The following is a 24436-nucleotide window of genomic DNA, read 5'->3' as shown; positions in this document are numbered from 1 at the left end:
TGGTCGATTTACGGCATAGATGAATATTGCAGTGCCCGCCTTCTCTTGATATGTTACCTTATGAGAGGCCTTGAAGTAGCAATGTCAATCATCCGTTTAGATGTTTCATTGGTGCGTTTTCTCGTTGTACACAAAGCGGAACGCTTTACGACTACGCAGGCTGAAGCGATTCTGATTGTCGCTAACATTTTGTGAACGACTAGCGATCAATAAGGTAATATCTGTACTTATACGATATTTTATCAATGGTATAGACCAATAAACATGTGAGGAAACTTCAATATCTAAGACGTAATGCTTTATTTTTTTTGTTCGAAATCTTCAGTGGTTGTTGATGAAGAGCTAACTAGCTCTGCTAACATTAGCCAACTCCATATGACAACGTTGATTGTCCTAGCTATTATGTTAGCTGCTAAGTAACATTACATTATTGGAGTTGGAATGACAAGCAGCTGGAACATCATCCTTGTATTGTAATCATCACTTGTGTAACCAACTAACGTTCGCTAGTTAGCTAAACTGTATGCTGTTTCACGCCACTTCGATACGAAATGATTTTCTTAGCAGATTAGGAGAGCATTTTCGCTAACCCGTCTTAACCTCAGTGTCCTAACCGACTACGTTAATTATCCTAACCCGCTTTAAATTCTAACCTGCTACGAAAAAGTCACGAACGTATCGAAGTGGCGTGAAAATAGTGTTTATCGTATGCTCACCGTGTCATGCTGTACCGCTTACTCAATCAACGCTCCCCGTCTCTCTCTCTCTGCGGATCAGGATGATTGAGGTGGTTTGCAATGACCGGCTGGGCAAGAAGGTCCGGGTGAAGTGCAAGTATCCTTTTACAAAGCTGACCACCATGCAAGTTCAATAACTAGTCTTACAGCATAGACTAGCCTACGGCAGTCATAGACGCCAACTGATTTAGCGCCTATTGGCGATAGTAACGTACACTGTTACAATAGTATGTAGACACCCCTTCAAATGAGTGGATTCGGCTATTTCAGCCACACCCGTTGCTGACAGGTGTATAAAATTGAGCGCACAGCCATGCATTCTCCATAGACAAACATCGGCAGTAAAATGGCCTTACTGAAGAGCTCAATGACTTTCAAAGTGGCACCGTCATAGGAAGCCACCTTTCCAACAAGTCAGTTAGTCAAATTTCTGCCTTGCTAGAGCTGCCCCAGTCAACTGAAAGTGCTGTTATTGTGAAGTGGAAACGTCTAGGAGCAACAACGGCTCAGCCGCGAAGTGGTAAGCCACACAAGCTCACAGAACGGGACCGCTGCAGCGTGTAAAAAGTGTCTGTCCTCGGTTGCAACACTCACTACCGAGTTCCAAACTGCCTCGGGAAGCAACGTCAGCACAATAACTATTCGTCAGGAGCTTCATGAAATGGGTTTCCATGGCCGAGCAGCCACACACAAGCCTAAGATTCCCATGCGCAATGCCAAGCGTCGGCTGGAGTGGTGTAAAGCTCGCCACCATTGGACCCGGAGCAGTGGAAATGCATTTTCTGCCAATCCGAGCGACGAATCTGGGTTTTGGTGTATAGTGCCAACTTTAAAGTGGAGGAGGAATAATGGTCTGGGGCTGTTTTTCATGGTTCGGGCCCCTTAGTTCCAGTGAAGGGAAATCTTAACGCTACAGCATGCAATGACATTCTAGACGATTCTGTGCTTCCAACTTTGTCTCAACAGTTTTGGGAAGGCCCTCTCCTGTTTCAGCATGACAATGCCCCCGTGCACAAGGAGATCCATACAGAAATTGTTTGTTGAGATCGTTTTGGAAGAACTTGACTGGCCTGCACAGAGCCCTGACCTCAACCCCCATCGAACACCTGTGGGATGAATTGGAACGCCGACTAATTGCCCAACATCAGTGCCTGACCTCACTAATGCTCTTGTGGTTGAATGGAAGCAAGTCCCCTCAGCTATATTCTAACATCTAGTGGAAAGCCTTCCCAGAAGAGTAGAGGCTGTTATAGCAGCAAAGGGGGGGACCAACTCCATATTAATGACCAAGATTTTGGAATGAGATGTTCGACGAGCAGGTGTCCACATACTCTTTTTTTTTTATCCCAGACGCTCGTTCTGAACGTTAAAACACATCGTTGCGAAATGGTTTTGGAAACATAAGGGGAATGTATCTTTCATATCAGCAATAAATAATTTTCAACAAACTAAAGGTTAAATGACTACAGACCCTTTTAGAGGGTTATGGTTATGTAGATGTCTGTAGATGCTGAACGTTCAGAGGGTTGCAGGCATAGACCCACTCCACCAACATGTCGTTCTATCAGTGTTAAGTGTACAGCCTTAACCCTTTCCAGCTCAGAAGACACTATAGGAGACCTGAAGAAGCTCATCGCTGCCCAGACAGGCACACGGTGGGACAAGATCGTACTCAAGAAATGGTGAGAAAGAAATGAACAGTCCCTAGCCTACGAACCAGTGACGAGTCACTTCCCTTCTCTTCCTCCTGTATTATTCAGACTGTTCTCTGTGTAGTCTGCATTTGTATCCAGGGTAACGTTTTAGAATATTAAGGTAGAAATGTATTGTGCAGAACTAACAAGCCTCTGTGACATGCAGAATAAGGAATCGTGTCATTTCTATCTGAAACGTTCAGGAAGGAACCTGGTCTAGACTGTGTTCTTCGTCTGTGACTTCCTGTTTTCTCCTCTCAGGTACACCATATTCAAGGACCACGTGTCTCTGGGAGACTGTATCCTTTTCGAGCCCTCAGAAGTGCAGTGTCACTGTTTGACAACAGGGTGGCGTTTTATTGTCGTGAGTCTCGTCCTGGAGGCACAACTGGGCCATTTCCTCTTAGAGCAGCTGCAAAGTCAAACGTGGCTATATTGTTTTCATGCTTTTTTACAATAATGTGCTTTTTGGTGTTTAAATTAGGGTTAGACATGAGGTTCAACAGTGTAAAACCTAATTGGATGACTTTGTGGCTGTGCCAGCTAGTGACCACTGCAGAGCTGCCTCCAGAACAACATTCACGACGAAGAACGCTAAAACTGTTTTTAACCAAGAGGAAATAGAAAACTATTGAGCCCTTAGAACAACAGTTTCACTCTGACCAGGGAGGAATCTGTAAACTGGGCGATACTGAGCCAACATGTCTGCTTTCCTTCCAGGTTTTGCTACTGTTAGATATAGTAAGGAGAGAGAGAAACGTACAGCAACATTGTAATGTCTCCTCCTCCTCTCTATCTGATGGTTGTTGTCGGAGTGGGTTTCTAAATGTAAGCAACGTTCTTGTTATTGAGAAATGCTGTTGGTGAAGTGTTGCCTTGAAAGTGAGGAGTTTCCAGGTTTAGGTCATTATATTGAGGGGAAACTCAGGGAAATGATTTGGTTGTGCAACTCGAGACATTTGACACACACACACTGTGCATATGGATGGTGTTTGTGTGGGACTACTGATCACCACCACTGTTGTCCTCCTCAACTCACCTGTCTGCAGATGAGATCCATGATGGGCAGAACCTGGAGCTGTACTACCAGTAGAAGACTGAGGACTCACACCACACACATACCACACACACACAATTCTATTTAATAACAAGGCTTGAGTTTGTTGATCATTGGATCAGGGTTTGCGGAAGACATTGACAATGTTCTAGTGATGAAATGTTTTGATATTGTTTGGAAATAAAAGCAAATATTTATATTAGCTTAATTTGTCTCCATCTCTAACTGGCCTGATTATCTGGGAGTGTCCCACATGGTACCCTATTCCCTTATATAGTGTACTACTATAGAACAGACTGTTCTGTTTAGGTAAGAGGTTCCTTATATAGTGTACTACTATAGACCAGACTGTTCTGTTTAGGTAAGAGGTTCCTTATATAGTGTACTACTATAGAACAGGTTCTGTTTAGGTAAGAGGTTCCTTATATAGTGTACTACTATAGACCAGACTGTTCTGTTTAGGTAAGAGGTTCCTTATATAGTGTACTACTATAGAACAGGTTCTGTTTAGGTAAGAGGTTCCTTATTTAGTGTACTACTATAGAACAGACTGTTCTGTTTAGGTAAGAGGTTCCTTATTTAGTGTACTACTATAGAACAGACTGTTCTGTTTAGGTAAGAGGTTCCTTATATAGTGTACTACTATAGAACAGACTGTTCTGTTTAGGTAAGAGGTTCCTTATATAGTGTACTACTATAGACCAGACTCTGTTCTGTTTAGGTAAGAGGTTCCTTATATAGTCTACTACTATAGAACAGACTGTTCTGTTTAGGTAAGAGGTTCCTTATTTAGTGTACTACTATAGAACAGACTGTTCTGTTTAGGTAAGAGGTTCCTTATTTAGTGTACTACTATAGAACAGACTGTTCTGTTTAGGTAAGAGGTTCCTTATATAGTGTACTACTATAGAACAGACTGTTCTGTTTAGGTAAGAGGTTCCTTATTTAGTGTACTACTATAGACCAGACTGTTCTGTTTAGGTAAGAGGTTCCTTATATAGTGTACTACTATAGACCAGACTGTTCTGTTTAGGTAAGAGGTTCCTTATATAGTGTACTACTATAGAACAGACTGTTCTGTTTAGGTAAGAGGTTCCTTATATAGTGTACTACTATAGACCAGACTCTGTTCTGTTTAGGTAAGAGGTTCCTTATATAGTGTACTACTATAGACCAGACTGTTCTGTTTAGGTAAGAGGTTCCTTATATAGTGTACTACTATAGAACAGACTGTTCTGTTTAGGTAAGAGGTTCCTTATATAGTGTACTACTATAGAACAGACTCTGTTCTGTTTAGGTAAGAGGTTCCTTATATAGTGTACTACTATAGACCAGACCCTGTTCTGTTTAGGTAAGAGGTTCATTATTTAGTGTACTACTATAGAACAGACTCTGTTCTGTTTAGGTAAGAGGTTCCTTATATAGTGTACTACTATAGAACAGACTGTTCTGTTTAGGTAAGAGGTTCCTTATTAGTGTACTACTATAGAACAGACTGTTCTGTTTAGGTAAGAGGTTCCTTATTTAGTGTACTACTATAGAACAGACTCTGTTCTGTTTAGGTAAGAGGTTCCTTATATAGTGTACTACTATAGACCAGACCCTGTTCTGTTTAGGTAAGAGGTTCCCTATATAGTGTACTACTATAGAACAGACTGTTCTGTTTAGGTAAGAGGTTCCTTATTTAGTGTACTACTATAGAACAGACTCTGTTCTGTTTAGGTAAGAGGTTCCTTATATAGTGTACTACTATAGAACAGACTGTTCTGTTTAGGTAAGAGGTTCCTTATATAGTGTACTACTATAGACCAGACCCTGTTCTGTTTAGGTAAGAGGTTCCTTATATAGTGTACTACTATAGACCAGACTGTTCTGTTTAGGTAAGAGGTTCCTTATATAGTGTACTACTATAGACCAGACTGTTCTGTTTAGGTAAGAGGTTCCTTATATAGTGTACTACTATAGAACAGACTCTGTTCTGTTTAGGTAAGAGGTTCCTTATATAGTGTACTACTATAGAACAGACTGTTCTGTTTAGGTAAGAGGTTCCTTATTTAGTGCACTACTATAGAACAGACTCTGTTCTGTTTAGGTAAGAGGTTCCTTATATAGTGTACTACTATAGACCAGACTCTGTTCTGTTTAGGTAAGAGGTTCCTTATATAGTGTACTACTATAGACCAGACTGTGTTCTGTTTAGGTAAGAGGTTCCTTATATAGTGTACTACTATAGACCAGACTGTTCTGTTTAGGTAAGAGGTTCCTTATATAGTGTACTACTATAGAACAGACTGTTCTGTTTAGGTAAGAGGTTCCTTATATAGTGTACTACTATAGACCAGACTCTGTTCTGTTTAGGTAAGAGGTTCCTTATATAGTGTACTACTATAGACCAGACTGTTCTGTTTAGGTAAGAGGTTCCTTATATAGTGTACTACTATAGACCAGACTCTGTTCTGTTTAGGTAAGAGGTTCCTTATATAGTGTACTACTATAGACCAGACTCTGTTCTGTTTAGGTAAGAGGTTCCTTATATAGTGTACTACTATAGACCAGACTGTTCTGTTTAGGTAAGAGGTTCCTTATATAGTGTACTACTATAGAACAGACTGTTCTGTTTAGGTAAGAGGTTCCTTATATAGTGTACTACTATAGAACAGACTGTTCTGTTTAGGTAAGAGGTTCCTTATATAGTGTACTACTATAGAACAGACTGGTCTGTTTAGGTAAGAGGTTCCTTATATAGTGTACTACTATAGAACAGACTGTTCTGTTTAGGTAAGAGGTTCCTTATTTAGTGTACTACTATAGAACAGACTGTTCTGTTTAGGTAAGAGGTTCCTTATATAGTGTACTACTATAGAACAGACTGTTCTGTTTAGGTAAGAGGTTCCTTATATAGTGTACTACTATAGACCAGACTGTTCTGTTTAGGTAAGAGGTTCCTTATATAGTGCACTACTATAGACCAGACTGTTCTGTTTAGGTAAGAGGTTCCTTATATAGTGTACTACTATAGACCAGACTGTTCTGTTTAGGTAAGAGGTTCCTTATATAGTGTACTACTATAGACCAGACTGTTCTGTTTAGGTAAGAGGTTCCTTATATAGTGTACTACTATAGAACAGACTGTTCTGTTTAGGTAAGAGGTTCCTTATATAGTGTACTACTATAGAACAGACCCTGTTCTGTTGCCATTTGGGACAGAACCTCTGAATATTAGACAATATTAACTGCAACGATATTAAAGGTAGACTCAGCGATGTGGCGTAGAAGTAAACGGCATAGTGGGTCAATTTCCGCATCAACTAAGAGCGTTGAAGCCGGAGGCTGAACTTCTCTGCTGTTTTGATGCCGTGGCTCCCGCGTCGTAACGGTGGGGAGACCGTTGCTCTGTGTGATTGTCTGAGAGACAAGGCTTCCATCTCGTTCGTCTCCGCTGCGGTGCTGCTCGTGGCAACGTCATTTCAGAGTATGTTTAAATACTGAACACGCCGATTGGCACGTGTGTGTTTTTTCTGTTGCTCGTTTGAAAAACGAGATTCAGTCTTGGAGTTGTTTCCTGGCCGATTACGCGTTTGGTTTTAATGATGTTTGTCCCCCATGAGATGCTGTACACACGGAAGCCTATTTCATTTCCTCAGAATTCATTGAAGACAACAAAAAATCTGTATTTTGTTCATTTTTGCTGGGGATGTTTTCGTTGCACAATTTTACATGAAGGTGTTTGGTGCAGTATTTCTTAGCAAACAAAAAATTGCGATGTGTTGTCTTAAGTAACATGGGCTGCTGGCAGGTCTTTCTATGCTATTGGATAGAGAGCAATCACCGCAGCGGTTCACCCCATGTTAGTGGGCAAACGGGTCATTGTCAAATCAAAACCCAACCTTCATTTACCAATTGTGACACTTCGTCTTAGACAAGCCTGACTTTATGACCATAATGATCCTACACTTTGTATTCCATTTAGACACCAGAACAACTGACTCATGTCTGTTTTCAAAGGGATTTGTTGCTTTTTAAAGGCATTCGCTCTTTAACTATATACAATGTTAACATGACAGAGACAGACCACGTGGTAAGTCCGAGGTTTTATTCACAGCAGAAACATTGAACCGGTGCATTGAGTTCTACACATAGGAGGAAGCCAGGGGTGCCTCGACGTTAACATGTCTGAAGGGGCTGTATCCGTGTGTAGTGGGGGTCATAGAGAAGGAAAGAGGCCCCATCGTGTCCGTCCCACTATGGCGTCTGTGACATCATGGGCAGTGCCATTGAGGCCATTTTGAAGTAGTCCATTTTCTTCTTCACGATTGGCTGATACCTCCTGATGACCCGGGTTGCACATGACTCCCAACAGGGTCACCAGGAGGGATCAGCCAATGAAGTTGGAAGTCCCCTCCAGTTGACTACATTAAAATGGTGGAAGCCCTCAATGGTGCTGCCCCATGCTAATACAATCTTTTGGCCACTAGAGGCCTCTATCATTCTCTATGATAGTGGTGAAGCTTCCATCATATTGCCTCTATCATTCTCTATGGTAGTGGTAAAGCTTCCACCATATTGCCTCTATCTTGCAGATCTAGGCAAACATTTAACGCCTCCACGCAGTCATTTAAATTTTAAATCATCACTGGATGTCTAATAAATCGCTGTGTTTATTTCATGAAAACAACTTCAAATGTTTAATAATTTAGTTCCCTGAGCCTCCTTTTGCTATTGGAATGCTCAGTCTGATCGTGTCGGCGTGTTGATAGAAATTTAAATATATTTACATACACAGCCCCGATTGGCGGATAGGATTGTCTAGACTCTAGAGCAGAGATGGGCAGCTCCAGTCCTCGGGGGCCTGATTGGTCCAGCTTCAGCCCCAGCTAAGACACCTGACTGCAGTAATGCAATGATCATGATCTTCAGTTCAGAATACAGTCAGTTTAATCAGCTGTGTTTGCTTGGGAAAAAGTGGGACTGGAGTTGCCCATCCCTGCACTAGAGCCTACCCTGCTTACCCCTTCAAAGTAGGAGGATACATATGCAAATAAAAGATGACTGGTCATTGGTCAGAAAAATGGGATCAGATTGTGATGTCATGCTGTGGGCCAAAATCTCCATCCCACCTGACCAAATTACAAGCATTGTTTTCTAAATGCTACAAGGACATTATCATCACTTTTTCTACAATTTCAGAGTGTTATTTCAACCTCATAGTGTGGAAATATTGTTGAAAAAACAAACAGTAAAAATCACATTTTTGACTGCACTGGTTAGGGCCAAGGGAAGGGGTAGGGATTGAATTGGGACACACTGTCTCTTTCACACACAGGTGAAGGTGTGACAGTGAGGCGACATCAGCAGTAGTCACACAGGTGGAGATGTGAGTGAACATCAGCAGGAGTCACACAGGTGGAGATGTGAGGTGACATCAGCAGGAGTCACACAGGTGGAGATATGAGGCGACATCAGCAGTAGTCAGAGTAATCCTCTTCTACATAGTTAGCTGGGAACAGACCGACCTACAGACAGAGAGACAGGAGTTAGCTGGGAACAGACCGACCTACAGACAGAGAGACAGGAGTTAGCTGGGAACAGACCTACAGACAGAGAGAGGAGTGTGTGTGAGAGACCTTCAACAATTCGTGTGTTGGAAAAGCATTCCAGGTGAAGCTGGTTGAGAGAATGCCAAGAGTGTGCAAAGCTGTCATCAAGGCAAAGGGTGACTACTTTGAAGAATTTAAAATATATTTTGATTTGTTTAACACTTTTTTGGTTACTACATGATTCCATACATTTTGACAGGTGTATGTGTGATGATCCTACTGCATGTGCTGCATGTGAATGTGTTGATTGTGTGTGTGTGTGTACTGTGTGTGTGTGTACTGTGTGTGTTGGTCCTCACCCGTCCATAGACCTCTCCTTTCCACCATCCATTGTGAGCCTTCTTAGACAGGACTTTGACTGTGTCTCCTTCTCTCAGAGACAGCTCTGTACGGTCTCTGGCTGAGAAGTCATACCTGGCCCTAGCTGTGCCGAATGAACGCATACTGCCACCTACAGGAGAGAGAGAGAGAGGGAGAGAGGTGAGGGAGAGAGGTGAGCGTGGCTGTGTGTGTTGAAACATACAGTATTTGAGAGTACTTATATTTGAGGTTATGGAAGGAAATAAGTTGAGGTTTGTAGGAAGTCTTGAGTGTGTGTGTGTGTGTGTGTGTGTACCTGGGGAGGGTGTGTTGAAGGGTGTGTCACCCTGTTCAGGCTGGTTGAAGGGGGTCTGGAGGGTGGTGTGTGTTTGTGTACCTGGGGAGGGTGTGTTGAAGGGTGTGTCACTCTGTTCAGGCTGGTTGAAGGGGGTCTGGAGGGTGGTGTGTGTTTGTGTACCTGGGGAGGGTGTGTTGAAGGGTGTATCACTCTGTTCAGGCTGGTTGAAGGGGGTCTGGAGGGTGGTGTGTGTTTGTGTACCTGGGGAGGGTGTGTTGAAGAGTGTGTCACTCTGTTCAGGCTGGTTGAAGGGGGTCTGGAGGGTGGTGTGTGTTTGTGTACCTGGGGAGGGTGTGTTGAAGGGTGAGTCACTCTGTTCAGGCTGGTTGAAGGGGGTCTGGAGGGTGGTGTGTGTTTGTGTACCTGGGGAGGGTGTGTTGAAGGGTGAGTCACTCTGTTCAGGCTGGTTGAAGGGGGTCTGGAGGGTGGTGTGTGTTTGTGTACCTGGGGAGGGTGTGTTGAAGGGTGTATCACTCTGTTCAGGCTGGTTGAAGGGGGTCTGGAGGGTGGTGTCCACATCCTTAAAATACTCCTTCAGTGAATGTTGCTGGTAGAACTGAACCATCTCCTAACAGAGGGATGAGAGAGAGAGATATGGGGGAGGGGAGAGAGAGAGAGGGAGAGATGGGGGAGGGGAGAGAGAGAGAGATGGGGGAGGGGAGAGAGAGAGATGGGGGAGGGGAGAGAGAGATAAAGATCCAACGTGCTTTACAAAAAAGAAAAGTAAAACATGTTGTTTATATTTACAAAAGAAGAAGAAAAAGGGATGAGAGGTAGAGAGATGAGGAGGGTAGACAGAGAGATGAGAGGTAGAGAGATGAGGAGGGTAGACAGAGAGATGAGAGGAAGAGAGATGATGAGGGTAGACAGAGAGATGAGAGGAAGAGGTAGAGAGATGAGGAGGGTAGACAGAGAGATGAGAGGTAGAGAGATGAGGAGGGTAGACAGAGAGATGGGAGGAAGAGGGAGAGAGATGAGGAGGGTAGACAGAGAGATGAGAGGAAGAGGGAGAGAGATGAGGAGGGTAGACAGAGAGATGAGAGGAAGAGAGATGAGGAGGGTAGACAGAGAGATGAGAGGAAGAGGTAGAGAGATGAGGAGGGTAGACAGAGAGATGAGAGGTAGAGAGATGAGGAGGGTAGACAGAGAGATGGGAGGAAGAGGGAGAGAGATGAGGAAGGTAGACAGAGAGATGGGAGGAAGAGGGAGAGAGATGAGGAGGGTAGACAGAGATGAGAGGAAGAGAAGGGGAATGACGTACGATTAATCCTTTGAATGCTTTCTTCTCGTTGATGCGGTAGAGGCCTTCTGTTGACGTGATCTTGATGTGTCTGATGTCCATGTTAAACCTGGAGGAGACAGAGTGAATGAGAATCAGTGTGTGTGTGAGAGAGAGTAAGAATATGTGTGTGAGAGGAAGATTGCCAGCTGACAGACAGCGCCTTTCTGATTGGCCAGCAAGGAGGCGGGCTCACTTGAGGCTGATTGCGAACTCTCCTCCGTCTTTCTGGCGGACCAGAAACGTTCCGTCCGACCGTGAAATCAGGAGGTTCTTCGCCGCTGACCGGTCCATGTTCCCCGCAAACCTAGAACCCAAATCACTTAAATGACCAAACCTAGAACCCATTGCAGTTACGTTAGAACAATACAAAACCTTCCCATGATTGCTATCAATAACTATTTTCAAACACAGAACACTTCCAAACCTAGAACCCTGCAGTGATACCACACTCTTAGAAAAAAGGTGATATCTAGAACCTAAAAGGGTTCTTTGGCTGTCCCCATAGGAGAAACCTTTGAAGAATTATTTTTGGTTCCAGATAGAACCCTTTTGGTTCCAGGTAGGTTCGACCTGGAACCAAAAAGGGTTCTCCTGCTCCCCATAGGAACCCTTTTGGAACCCTTTTTTCTAAGATTGCAGGTAGTACATATCTAGAACATCGGTATGAGTGATACCAGGTGGTACACATCTAGAACATCGGTATGAGTGATACCAGGTGGTACACATCTAGAACATCGGTATGAGTGATACCAGGTGGTGCATATCTAGAACATCGGTATGAGTGATACCAGGTGGTGCATATCTAGAACATCGGTATGAGTGATACCAGGTGGTACATATCTAGAACATCGGTATGAGTGATACCAGGTGGTGCATATCTTGAACATCGGTATGAGTGATACCAGGTGGTACACATCTAGAACATCGGTATGAGTGATACCAGGTGGTGCATATCTAGAACATCGGTATGAGTGATACCAGGTGGTACACATCTAGAACATCGGTATGAGTGATACCATGTGGTGCATATCTAGAACATCGGTATGAGTAATACCAGGTGGTACACAACTAGAACATCGGTATGAGTGATACCGGGTGGTGCATATCTAGAACATCGGTATGAGTGATACCAGGTGGTGCATATCTAGAACATCAGTATGAGTAATACCACCAGGTGGTACACATCTAGAACATCGGTATGAGTGATACCAGGTGGTGCATATCTAGAACATCGGTATGAGTGATACCAGGTGGTGCCTATCTAGAACATCAGTATGAATGATACTAGGTGGTGCCTATCTAGAACATCAGTATGAATGATACCAGGTGGTGCATATCTAGAACATCGGTATGAGTGATACCAGGTGTAAATAGAATGGTATCATTACTCACCATAGGAAGTCGGATAGGTCAGGAGTTGATCTCTGGGGAGAGAGGTCAGACAGTTTGAGAACACAACCCATGCTTCCTGAAGCGCTTAATAAAACATGTTGGTATTTCTATCAATACCAGACACGGTGTCACCTAAACCTATAACATGGCATGTGTAATCAACAACATGTATGTAGGTATTTATATCAATACCAGACACGGTGTCACCTAAACCTATAACATGGCATGTGTAATCAACAACATGTTGGTATTTCCATCAATACCAGACACGGTGTCACCTAAACCTATAACATGGCATGTGTAATCAACAACATGTATGTAGGTATTTCTATCAATACCAGACACGGTGTCACCTAAACCTATAACATGGCATGTGTAATCAACAACATGTAGGTATTTCCATCAATACCAGACACGGTGTCACCTAAACCTATAACATGGCATGTGTAATCAACAACATGTTGGTATTTCCATCAATACCAGACACGGTGTCACCTAAACCTATAACATGGCATGTGTAATCAACAACATGTATGTAGGTATTTATATCAATACCAGACACGGTGTCACCTAAACCTATAACATGGCATGTGTAATCAACAACATGTATGCTACACACAGAGAAATATTTCCACTGGTGATGATCCATGTGTAACCAAGATGCTTATAACCCACGGTCGGATTGAGTCCCGGCCTTACTCCTAGATCACTGTTTAAAGTCAGCGGTACTCACAGAGATGAAGGGCTGGACCTTACTGCAGGGGAACCAACCCATCTGACCAATCGTCACGTTCTTGCCCTGAGTGACACACACAGCAGACCAATCAGACGACTAGAACAACACGGTGTCTTACAGTGCTTCCTGGAGCACATTATTGTACAGAAATTATTTACTACAAAGTACATGTTACAATGGTGTATTACTCAATAATACGCTAGGAATTACTGACAGGAATAATAGGCCTTGTTAGCAGGTTGTATTAAATGAGAGAGAGAGAGAGAGAGAGAGAGAGAGAGAGAGAGAGAGATGAGAGAGAGAGAGAGAGAGAGAGAGAGAGAGAGAGAGAGAGAGAGAGAGAGAGAGAGAGAGAGAGAGAGAGAGAGAGAGAGAGAGAGAGAGAGAGAGAGAGAGAGAGAGAGAGAGAGAGAGAGAGAGAGAGAGAGAGAGAGAGAGAGAGAGAGAGAGAGAGAGAGAGAGAGTCTCCACCCTCCTACACACTCACACTACAGGAAGCATGCTCTGCCTGCACCGTGTGTGTGTGTGCATGTGCGTGTGTGAGTGTTTCACCTCCCACCACGTTAGTTCGGCATCGGCTCTTGTCAGTTCGATGACATCACCCATGGAGAGGTGCAGTGGTTGGCCGAACGCTACAGGGGGCGGAGGCAAACCATAGTACTCCTGACACACCTCCATTTTAGGAAAGCCTGAGAGAGAGAAAGAGAGAAAGATCATTTGTTTAATTCTACAACCACCTAAAAGGAAGCGATTCCCAAACCTTCTATAACAAAGCCATCACCTACAGAGAGATGAACCTGGAGTAGAGTCCCCATAAGCAAGCTAGTCCTGGGGCTATGTTCACAAACACAAACAGACCCCACAGAGCCCCAGGACAGCAACACATTAGACCCAACCAAATCATGAGAAACAAAAAGATAATTACTTGATACAATGGAAAGAGTTAACAAAAAAACAGAGCAAACTAGAATGCTATTTGGCCCTAAACAGAGAGTATACAGTGGCAGAATACCTGACCACTGTGACTGACCCAAACTTAAGGAAAACTTTGACTATGTACAGACTCAGTGAGCATAGCCTTGCTATTGAGAAAGGCCGCCGTAGGCAGACCTGGCTCTGAAGAGAAGACAGGCTATGTGCACACTGCCCACAAAATGAGGTGGAAACTGAGCTGCACTTCCTAACCTCCTGCCCAATGTATAACCATATTAGAGACACATATTTCCCTCAGATTACACAGATCCACAAGGAATTTTAAAAACAAATCCAATTTTGATAAACTCCCATATCTACTGGGTGAAATACCACAGTGTGCCATCACAGCAGCAAGATTTGTGACCTGTTGCCACAAGAAAAGGTCAACCAGTGAAGAACAAACACATTGTAAATACAACCCATATTTATGTTTATTTATTTTTCCCTTGTGTACTTTAACTATGTGTACATCGTTACAACACTGTACATAGACATAATATGACATGTGAAATGTGTATATTTCTTTGAAACTGTGAGTGTAAGGTTTACTGTTAATTTATTTGTTTATTTCACTTTGTTTATTATCTACTTCACTTGCTTTGACAATGTTAACATGTGTTTCCCATGACGATAAAGCCCCTTGATTTGATTGAATTGAGTTCAGTTAAAAACGTTCCCATTCTAATCTAATCCCAACTTGATTCAGTTCTATAATGTGACTCTACTTCCGGGATCCTCACCTGTACTGGCTTGTCTGTGAGAAGCTGACTTCTTATTCTGTCGGAACAAGACAGGTCATGATAGACAACTCACTAGAACAGACTCACATGTCATAGAAATACAACCCTGTAGAACAGACAGGTCACAGATATACAACTCACTAGAACAGACTCACAGATCACAGATATACAACTCACTAGACAGACTCACAGGTCACAGATATACAACTCACTAGAACAGACTCACAGGTCACAGATATACACTCACTAGAACAGACTCACAGGTCACAGATATAAACTCACTAGAACAGACTCACAGGTCACAGATATACAGCTCACTAGAACAGACTCACAGGTCACAGATATACAACTCACTAGAACAGACTCACAGGTCACAGATATACAACTCACTAGAACAGACTCACAGGTCACAGATATACAACTCACTAGAACAGACTCACAGGTCACAGATATACAACTCACTAGAACAGACTCACAGGTCACAGATATACAACTCACTAGAACAGACTCACAGGTCACAGATATACAACTCACTAGAACAGACTCACAGGTCACAGATATACAACTCACTAGAACAGACTCACAGATCACAGATTGACAGTTTCAGTTTGGTGTGCAGTAGCAGTGGTTGTGAGTGGTGTATGAGCTTGCGCTCTTCTAGCGTTCAAAAGCGGGGGTAGGTTGGTAGGTTGTTTGCTCTGACACGATATGCCATTTCCACTAGGTTGTAGTAATGACAGTTTCAGCCCCTTTCACTAGGTTGTAGATAATGACAGTTTCAGTCCTTTCACTAGGTTGTAGTAATGACAGTTTCAGTCACTTTCACTAGTTGTAGTAATGACAGTTTCATCCTTTTCACTAGGTTGTAGTAATGACAGTTTGTCCCTTTCACTAGGTTGTAGTAATGACAGTTTCAGTCACTTTCACTAGGTTGTAGTAATGACAGTTTGTCCTTTTCACTAGGTTGTAGTAATGACAGTTTCAGCCCCTTTCACTAGGTTGTAGTAATGGACAGTTTCAGCCACTTTCACTAGGTTGTAGTAATGACAGTTTTCAACCCCTTTCACTAGGTTGTAGTAATGACAGTTTCACCCCTTTCACTAGGTTGTAGTAATGACAGTTTCAGCCCCTTTCACTAGGTTGTAGTATGACAGTTTCAGTCCCTTTCACTAGGTTGTAGTAATGACAGTTTCAGCCCCTTTCACTAGGTTGTAGTAATGACAGTTTCAGCCCTTTCACTAGGTTGTAGTAATGACAGTTTCAGTCCCTTTCACTAGGTTGTAGTAATGACAGTTTCAGCCCCTTTCACTAGGTTGTAGTAATGACAGTTTCAGCCACTTTCACTACATTGTAGTAATGACAGTTTCAGTCCCTTTCACTAGGTTGTAGTAATGACAGTTTCAGCCCCTTTCACTAGGTTGTAGTAATGACAGTTTCAGCACCCTTTCACTAGGTTGTAGTAATGACAGTTTCAGCCCCTTTCACTAGGTTGTAGTAATGACAGTTTGTCCTTTCACTAGGTTGTAGTAATGACAGTTTCAGTCACTTTCACTAGGTTGTAGTAATGCAGTTTGTCCTTTCACTAGGTTTGTAGTAATGACAGTTTCAGCCCCTTTCACGGTTTGTAGTTAATGACAGTTTCAGCCACTTTCACTAGGTTGTAGTAATGACAGTTTCAACCCCTTTCACTAGGTTGTAGTAATGACAGTTTCAACCCTTTCACTAGGTTGTAGTAATGACAGTTTCAGCCCCTTTCACTAGGTTGTAGTAATGACAGTTTCGTCCTTTTCACTAGGTTGTAGTAATGACAGTTTCAGCCCCTTTCACTAGGTTGTAGTAATGACAGTTTCGCCCTTTCACTAGGTTGTAGTAATGACAGTTTGTCCCTTTCACTAGGTTGTAGTAATGACAGTTTCAGTCACTTTCACTAGGTTGTAGTAATGACAGTTTGTCCTTTCACTAGGTTGTAGTAATGACAGTTTCAGCCCCTTTCACTAGGTTGTAGTAATGACAGTTTCAGCCACTTTCACTAGGTTGTAGTAATGACAGTTTCAACCCCTTTCACTAGGTTGTAGTAATGACAGTTTCAACCCCTTTCACTAGTTGTAGTAATGACAGTTTCAGCCCTTTCACTAGGTTGTAGTAATGACAGTTTCAGTCCCTTCCACTAGGTTGTAGTAATGACAGTTTCAGCCCCTTTCACTAGTTGTAGTAATGACAGTTTCAGTCCCCTTTCACTAGGTTGTAGTAATGACAGTTTCAGTCCCTTTCACTAGGTTGTAGTAATGACAGTTTCAGCCCCTTTCACTAGGTTGTAGTAATGACAGTTTCAACCCCTTTCACTACATTGTAGTAATGACAGTTTCAGTCCCCTTCACTAGGTTGTAGTAATGACAGTTTCAGCCCCTTTCACTAGGTTGTAGTAATGACAGTTTCAGCCCCTTTCACTAGGTTGTAGTAATGACAGTTTCAGCCCCTTTCACTAGGTTGTAGTAATGACAGTTTCAGCCCCTTTCACTAGTTGTAGTAATGACAGTTTCAGCCACTTTCACTAGGTTGTAGTAATGACAGTTTCAGCCCCTTTCACTAGGTTGTAGTATGACAGTTTCAGCCCCTTTCACTAGGTTGTAGTAATGACAGTTTGTCCCTTTCACTAGGTTGTAGTAATGACAGTTTCATCTACTTTCACTAGGTTGTAGTAATGACAGTTTCAGTCCCTTTCACTAGGTTGTAGTAATGACAGTTTCAGTCCTTTCACTAGGTTGTAGTAATGACAGTTTCAGCCCCTTTCACTAGTTGTAGTAATGACAGTTTCAGTCACTTTCACTAGGTTGTAGTAATGACAGTTTGTCCTTTTCACTAGATGTATAATGACAGTTTCAGCCCCTTTCACTAGGTTGTAGTAATGACAGTTTCAGCACTTTCACTAGGATGTAGTAATGACAGTTTCAACCCCTTTCACTACATTGTAGTAATGACAGTTTCAGTCCCTTTCACTAGGTTGTAGTAATGACAGTTTCAGCCCCTTTCACTAGGTTGTAGTAATGACAGTTTCAGCCCCTTTCACTAGGTTGTAGTAATGACAGTTTCAGCCCCTTTCACTAGGTTGTAGTAATGGCAGTTTCAGTCCCTTTCACTAGGTTGTAGTAATGACAGTTTTGTCCCTTTCACTAGGTTGTAGTAATTACAGTTTCAGCCACTTTCACTAGGTTGTAGTAATGACAGTTTCAGCCACTTTCACTAGGTTGTAGTAATGACAGTTTCAGCACTTCACTAGTGTAGTAATGCAGTTTCAGCTCATTTCACTAGGTTGTAGTAATGACAGTTTCAGTCACTTTCACTAGGTTGTAGTAATGACAGTTTCAGCCACTTTCACTAGGTTGTAGTAATGACAGTTTCAGCCCCTTTCACTAGGTTGTAGTAATGACAGTTTCAGCCACTTTCACTAGGTTGTAGTAATGACAGTTTCAGCCACTTTCACTAGGTTGTAGTAATGACAGTTTCAGCCACTTTCACTAGGTTGTAGTAATGACAGTTTCAGCCCCTTTCACTAGGTTGTAGTAATGACAGTTTCAGCCCCTTTCACTAGGTTGTAGTAATGACAGTTTCAGTCCCTTTCACTAGGTTGTAGTAATGACAGTTTCAGTCCCTTTCACTAGGTTGTAGTAATGACAGTTTCAGTCACTTTCACTAGGTTGTAGTAATGACAGTTTGTCCTTTTCACTAGGTTGTAGTATGACAGTTTGTCCCTTTCACTAGGTTGTAGTAATGACAGTTTCAGTCACTTTCACTAGGTTGTAGTAATGACAGTTTGTCCTTTTCACTAGGTTGTAGTAATGACAGTTTCAGCCCCTTTCCTAGGTTGTAGTAATGACAGTTTCAGCCACTTTCACTAGGTTGTAGTAATGACAGTTTCAACCCCTTTCACTAGGTTGTAGTAATGACATTCAACCCCTTTCACTAGGTTGTAGTAATGACAGTTTCAGCCCCTTTCACTAGGTTGTAGTAATGACAGTTTCAGTCCCTTTCACTAGGTTGTAGTAATGACAGTTTCAGCCCCTTTCACTAGGTTGTAGTAATGACAGTTTCAGCCCTTTCACTAGGTTGTAGTAATGACAGTTTCAGTCCCTTTCACTAGGTTGTAGTAATGACAGTTTCAGCCCTTTCACTAGGTTGTAGTAATGACAGTTTCAGCCACTTTCACTACATTGTAGTAATGACAGTTTCAGTCCCTTTCACTAGGTTGTAGTAATGACAGTTTCAGCCCCTTTCACTAGGTTGTAGTAATGACAGTTTCAGCCCCTTTCACTAGGTTGTAGTAATGACAGTTTCAGCCCCTTTCACTAGGTTGTAGTTGACAGTTTGTCCCTTTCACTAGGTTGTAGTAATGACAGTTTCAGTCACTTTCACTAGGTTGTAGTAATGACAGTTTGTCCTTTTCACTAGGTTGTAGTAATGACAGTTTCAGCCCCTTTCACTAGGTTGTAGTAATGACAGTTTCAGCCACTTTCACTAGTTGTATAATGACAGTTTCAACCCCTTTCACTAGGTTGTAGTAATGACAGTTTCAACCCCTTTCACTAGGTTGTAGTAATGACAGTTTCAGCCCCTTTCACTAGGTTGTAGTAATGACAGTTTCAGTCCCTTTCACTAGGTTGTAGTAATGACAGTTTCAAGCCCCTTTCACTAGGTTGTGAGTAATGACAGTTTCAGCCCTTTCACTAGGTTGTAGTAATGACAGTTTCATGCCCTTTCACTAGGTTGTAGTAATGACAGTTTCAGCCCCTTTCACTAGGTTGTAGTAATGACAGTTTCAACCCCTTTCACTACTTGTAGTAATGACAGTTTCAGTCCCTTTCACTAGGTTGTAGTAATGACAGTTTCAGCCCCTTTCACTAGGTTGTAGTAATGACAGTTTCAGCCCCTTTCACTAGGTTGTAGTAATGACAGTTTCAGCCCCTTTCACTAGGTTGTAGTAATGGCAGTTTCAGTCCCTTTCACTAGGTTGTAGTATGACAGTTTGTCCCTTCACTAGGTTGTAGTAATTCGTTTCAGCCACTTTCACTAGGTTGTGTAATGACAGTTTCAGCCCCTTTCACTAGGTTGTAGTAATGACAGTTTTCAGCACTTTCACTAGGTTGTAGTAATGACAGTTTCAGTCACTTTCACTAGGTTGTAGTAATGACAGTTTCAGCCACTTTCACTAGTTGTAGTAATGACAGTTTCAGCCCTTCACTAGGTTGTAGTAATGACAGTTTCAGCCACTTTCACTAGGTTGTAGTAATGACAGTTTCAGCCACTTTCACTAGGTTGTAGTAATGACAGTTTCAGCCCCTTTCACTAGTGTGTAGTAATGACAGTTTCAGCCCCTTTCACTAGTTGTAGTAATGACAGTTTCAGTCCCTTTCACTAGGTTGTAGTAATGACAGTTTCAGCCCCTTTCACTAGGTTGTAGTAATGACAGTTTCAGTCACTTTCACTAGGTTGTAGTAATGACAGTTTTGTCCCTTTCACTAGGTTGTAGTAATGACAGTTTCAGTCACTTTCACTAGGTTGTAGTAATGACAGTTTGTCCTTTTCACTAGGTTGTAGTAATGACAGTTTCAGCCCCTTTCACTAGGTTGTAGTAATGACAGTTTCAGCCACTTTCACTAGGTTGTAGTAATGACAGTTTCAACCCCTTTCACTAGGTTGTAGTAATGACAGTTTCAACCCCTTTCACTAGGTTGTAGTAATGACAGTTTCAGCCCCTTTCACTAGGTTGTAGTAATGACAGTTTCAGTCCCTTTCACTAGGTGTAGTAATGACAGTTTCAGCCCCTTTCACTAGGTTGTAGTAATGACAGTTTCAGCCCTTTCACTAGGTTGTAGTAATGACAGTTTCAGTCACTTTCACTAGGTTGTAGTAATGACAGTTTCAGTCACTTTCACTAGGTTTAGTAATGACAGTTTGTCCTTTTCACTAGGTTGTAGTAATGACAGTTTGTCCCTTTCACTAGGTTGTAGTAATGACAGTTTCAGTCACTTTCACTAGGTTGTAGTAATGACAGTTTGTCCTTTTCACTAGGTTGTAGTAATGACAGTTTCAGCCCCTTTCACTAGGTTGTAGTAATGACAGTTTCAGCCACTTTCACTAGGTTGTGAGTAATGACAGTTTAACCCCTTTCACTAGTTGTAGTAATGACAGTTTCACCCTTTCACTAGGTTGTAGTAATGACAGTTTCAGCCCCTTTCACTAGGTTGTAGTAATGACAGTTTGTCTTTTCACAGGTTGTAGTAATGACAGTTTCAGCCCCTTTCACTAGGTTGTAGTAATGACAGTTTCAGCCACTTTCACTAGGTTGTAGTAATGACAGTTTCAACCCCTTTCACTAGGTTGTAGTAATGACAGTTTCAACCCCTTTCACTAGGTTGTAGTAATGACAGTTTCAGCCCCTTTCACTAGGTTGTAGTAATGACAGTTTCAGTCCCTTTCACTAGGTTGTAGTAATGACAGTTTCAGCCCCTTTCACTAGGTTGTAGTAATGACAGTTTCAGCCCTTTCACTAGGTTGTAGTAATGACAGTTTCAGTCACTTTCACTAGTTTGTATATGCGTTTAGTCACTTTCACTAGGTTGTAGTAATGACACTGTCCTTTCACTAGGTTGTAGTAATGACAGTTTGTCCCTTTCACTAGGTTGTAGTAATGACAGTTTCAGTCACTTTCACTAGGTTGTAGTAATGACAGTTTGTCCTTTTCACTAGGTTGTAGTAATGACAGTTTCAGCCCTTTCACTAGGTTGTAGTAATGACAGTTTCAGCCACTTTCACTAGGTTGTAGTAATGACAGTTTCAACCCCTTTCACTAGGTTGTAGTAATGACAGTTTCAACCCCTTTCACTAGGTTGTAGTAATGACAGTTTCAGCCCCTTTCACTAGGTTGTAGTAATGACAGTTTCAGTCCCTTCACTAGGTTGTAGTAATGACAGTTTCAGCCCCTTTCACTAGGTTGTAGTAATGACAGTTTCAGCCCCTTTCACTAGGTTGTAGTAATGACAGTTTCAGTCCCTTTCACTGTTGTAGTAATGACAGTTTCAGCCCCTTTCACTAGGTTGTAGTAATGACAGTTTCAGCCACTTTCACTAGGTTGTAGTAATGACAGTTTCAACCCCTTTCACTCATTGTAGTAATGACAGTTTCAGTCCCTTTCACTAGGTTGTAGTAATGACAGTTTCAGCCCTTCACTAGGTGTAGTAATGACAGTTTCAGCCCCTTTCACTAGGTTGTAGTAATGACAGTTTCAGCCCCTTCACTAGGTTGTAGTAATGGCAGTTTCGAGTCCTTTTCACTAGGTTGTAGTAATGACAGTTTGTCCCTTTCACTAGGTTGTAGTAATGACAGTTTCAGTCACTTTCACTAGGTTGTAGTAATGACAGTTTGTCCTTTTCACTAGGTTGTAGTATGACAGTTTCAGCACCCTTTCACTAGTTGTAGTATACAGTTTCAGCCACTTTCACTAGGTTGTAGTAATGACAGTTTTCAACCCCTTTCACTAGGTTGTAGTAATGACAGTTTCAACCCCTTTACTAGGTTGTAGTAATGACAGTTTCAGCCCTTTCACTAGGTTGTAGTAATGACAGTTTCAGTCCCTTTCACTAGGTTGTAGTAATGACAGTTTCAGCCCCTTTCACTAGGTTGTAGTAATGACAGTTTCAGCCCTTTCACTAGGTTGTAGTAATGACAGTTTCAGTCCCTTTCACTAGGTTTAGTAATGACAGTTTCAGCCCCTTTCACTAGGTTGTAGTAATGACAGTTTCAGCCACTTTCACTAGTTGTAGTAATGACAGTTTCAACCCCTTTCACTACATGTGTAGTAATGACAGTTTCAGTCCCTTTCACTAGGTTGTAGTAATGACAGTTTCAGCCCCTTTCACTAGGTTGTAGTAATGACAGTTTCAGCCCTTTCACTAGGTTGTAGTAATGACAGTTTCAGCCCCTTTCACTAGGTTGTAGTAATGGCAGTTTCAGTCCCTTTCACTAGGTTGTAGTAATGACAGTTTGTCCCTTTCACTAGGTTGTAGTAATTACAGTTTCAGCCACTTTCACTAGGTTGTAGTAATGACAGTTTCAGCCCCTTTCACTAGGTTGTAGTAATGACAGTTTCAGCCACTTTCACTAGGTTGTAGTAATGACAGTTTCAGTCACTTTCACTAGGTTGTAGTAATGACAGTTTCAGCCACTTTCACTAGGTTTAGTAATGACAGTTTCAGCCCTTTCACTAGGTTGTAGTAATGACAGTTTCAGCCACTTTCACTAGGTTGTAGTAATGACAGTTTCAGCCACTTTCACTAGTTGTAGTAATGACAGTTTCAGCCCCTTTCACTAGGTTGTAGTAATGACAGTTTCAGCCCTTTCACTAGGTTGTAGTAATGACAGTTTCAGTCCCTTTCACTAGGTTGTAGTAATGACAGTTTCAGCCCCTTTCACGGTTGTATTTTTTTGTAGTAATGACAGTTTCAGTCACTTTCACTAGGTTGTAGTAATGACAGTTTGTCCCTTTCACTAGGTTGTAGTAATGACAGTTTCAGTCACTTTCACTAGGTTGTAGTAATGACAGTTTGTCCTTTTCACTAGGTTGTAGTAATGACAGTTTCAGCCCCTTTCACTAGGTTGTAGTAATGACAGTTTCAGCCACTTTCACTAGGTTGTAGTAATGACAGTTTCAACCCTTTCACTAGGTTGTAGTAATGACAGTTTCAACCCCCTTTCACTAGGTTGTAGTAATGACAGTTTCAGCCCCTTTCACTAGGTTGTAGTAATGACAGTTTCAGTCCCTTTCACTAGGTTGTAGTAATGACAGTTTCAGCCCCTTTCACTAGGTTGTAGTAAGGACAGTTTCAGCCCTTTCACTAGGTTGTAGTAATGACAGTTTCAGTCCCTTTCACTAGGTTGTAGTAATGACAGTTTCAGTCCCTTTCACTAGGTTGTGTAATGAAGTTTCAGCACTTTCACTAGGTGTAGTAATGACAGTTTCAGCTACTTAAAGATGGACTCCAGGATCTTAAGCACAACACATTTGTAACATATAGTACAATTAGATTTGTAACATATCACACAAAATGGATGATGTAGTACACAATTTAATGACGTAGTACACAAAAAACAGTGACCACTTATGGCTTGTGAGCGCAACTTTCAAAACTACTAGCTGAAATTATACAAAAGATTAAAAGTGCATCTTTAAGAAATTGTCTCAAATCTAGGTTTTGCCTTTAGAGGTCGAGAAATTAAACAAAATTCACTACTGTCATTGACTTGACAAACCCCAAACCCTGTCTGGTATGTCGAGTTTGCTTTGTTTACAGAAGTATTAGCCGTTGAAAGTTTTAAAACTTTTCAATAGTGTTTTCGGAGCAGATCTGCTAAAGGGACAGAATTCATTTGAGTGGAGCTAACTTTTTTCAACAGAAGTGCTGGTGGCTTGAGCACAGAGCAGAACAACCAAAAATATGATTTTTTAAATTATTATTATACAGTAATGTCAAGGTTTGGACACCCTATCTCATCTAAGTACTTCCCCCTCAGTACC

The 24436-nt window shown here is 41.9% G+C and overlaps 2 protein-coding genes across 3 annotated transcripts in view; one reads left to right on the top strand and one right to left on the bottom strand.

The window, feature by feature from the left end:
* LOC120019911 (perforin-1-like) overlaps positions 1 to 24436 on the bottom strand; it is a 79620-nt gene that overhangs the window by 22456 nt on the left and 32728 nt on the right. The gene's annotated exons all lie outside the window — the stretch shown is intronic.
* On the top strand, positions 84 to 3696 carry LOC120019958 (ubiquitin-like protein 5). Its single transcript, XM_038963369.1, has 5 exons — positions 84 to 214; positions 778 to 834; positions 2336 to 2419; positions 2693 to 2730; positions 3481 to 3696. The coding sequence occupies exons 2-5, from the start codon at positions 779 to 781 to the stop codon at positions 3522 to 3524; spliced, it is 222 nt and encodes a 73-aa protein (XP_038819297.1). The 5' UTR covers positions 84 to 214; position 778; the 3' UTR covers positions 3525 to 3696.

Source organism: Salvelinus namaycush, chromosome 2, assembly GCF_016432855.1.
Source record: "Salvelinus namaycush isolate Seneca chromosome 2, SaNama_1.0, whole genome shotgun sequence".
Taxonomy (NCBI): Eukaryota; Metazoa; Chordata; class Actinopteri; order Salmoniformes; family Salmonidae; genus Salvelinus; species Salvelinus namaycush.
This window is presented reverse-complemented; position numbering and strand designations above follow the sequence as displayed.

What these genes read in the sequence shown, in the direction of transcription:
- LOC120019958 (XM_038963369.1), top strand. Translation starts at nt 779, where the DNA reads ATGATTGAGGTGGTTTGCAATGACCGGCTGGGCAAGAAGGTCCGGGTG. An exon ending in AAGGTCCGGGTGAAGTGCAA is followed by an intron (nt 835 to 2,335) that starts GTATCCTTTTAC and finishes AACCCTTTCCAG; the next exon opens with CTCAGAAGACACTATAGGAG. An exon ending in CCACGTGTCTCTGGGAGACT is followed by an intron (nt 2,731 to 3,480) that starts GTATCCTTTTCG and finishes ACCTGTCTGCAG; the next exon opens with ATGAGATCCATGATGGGCAG.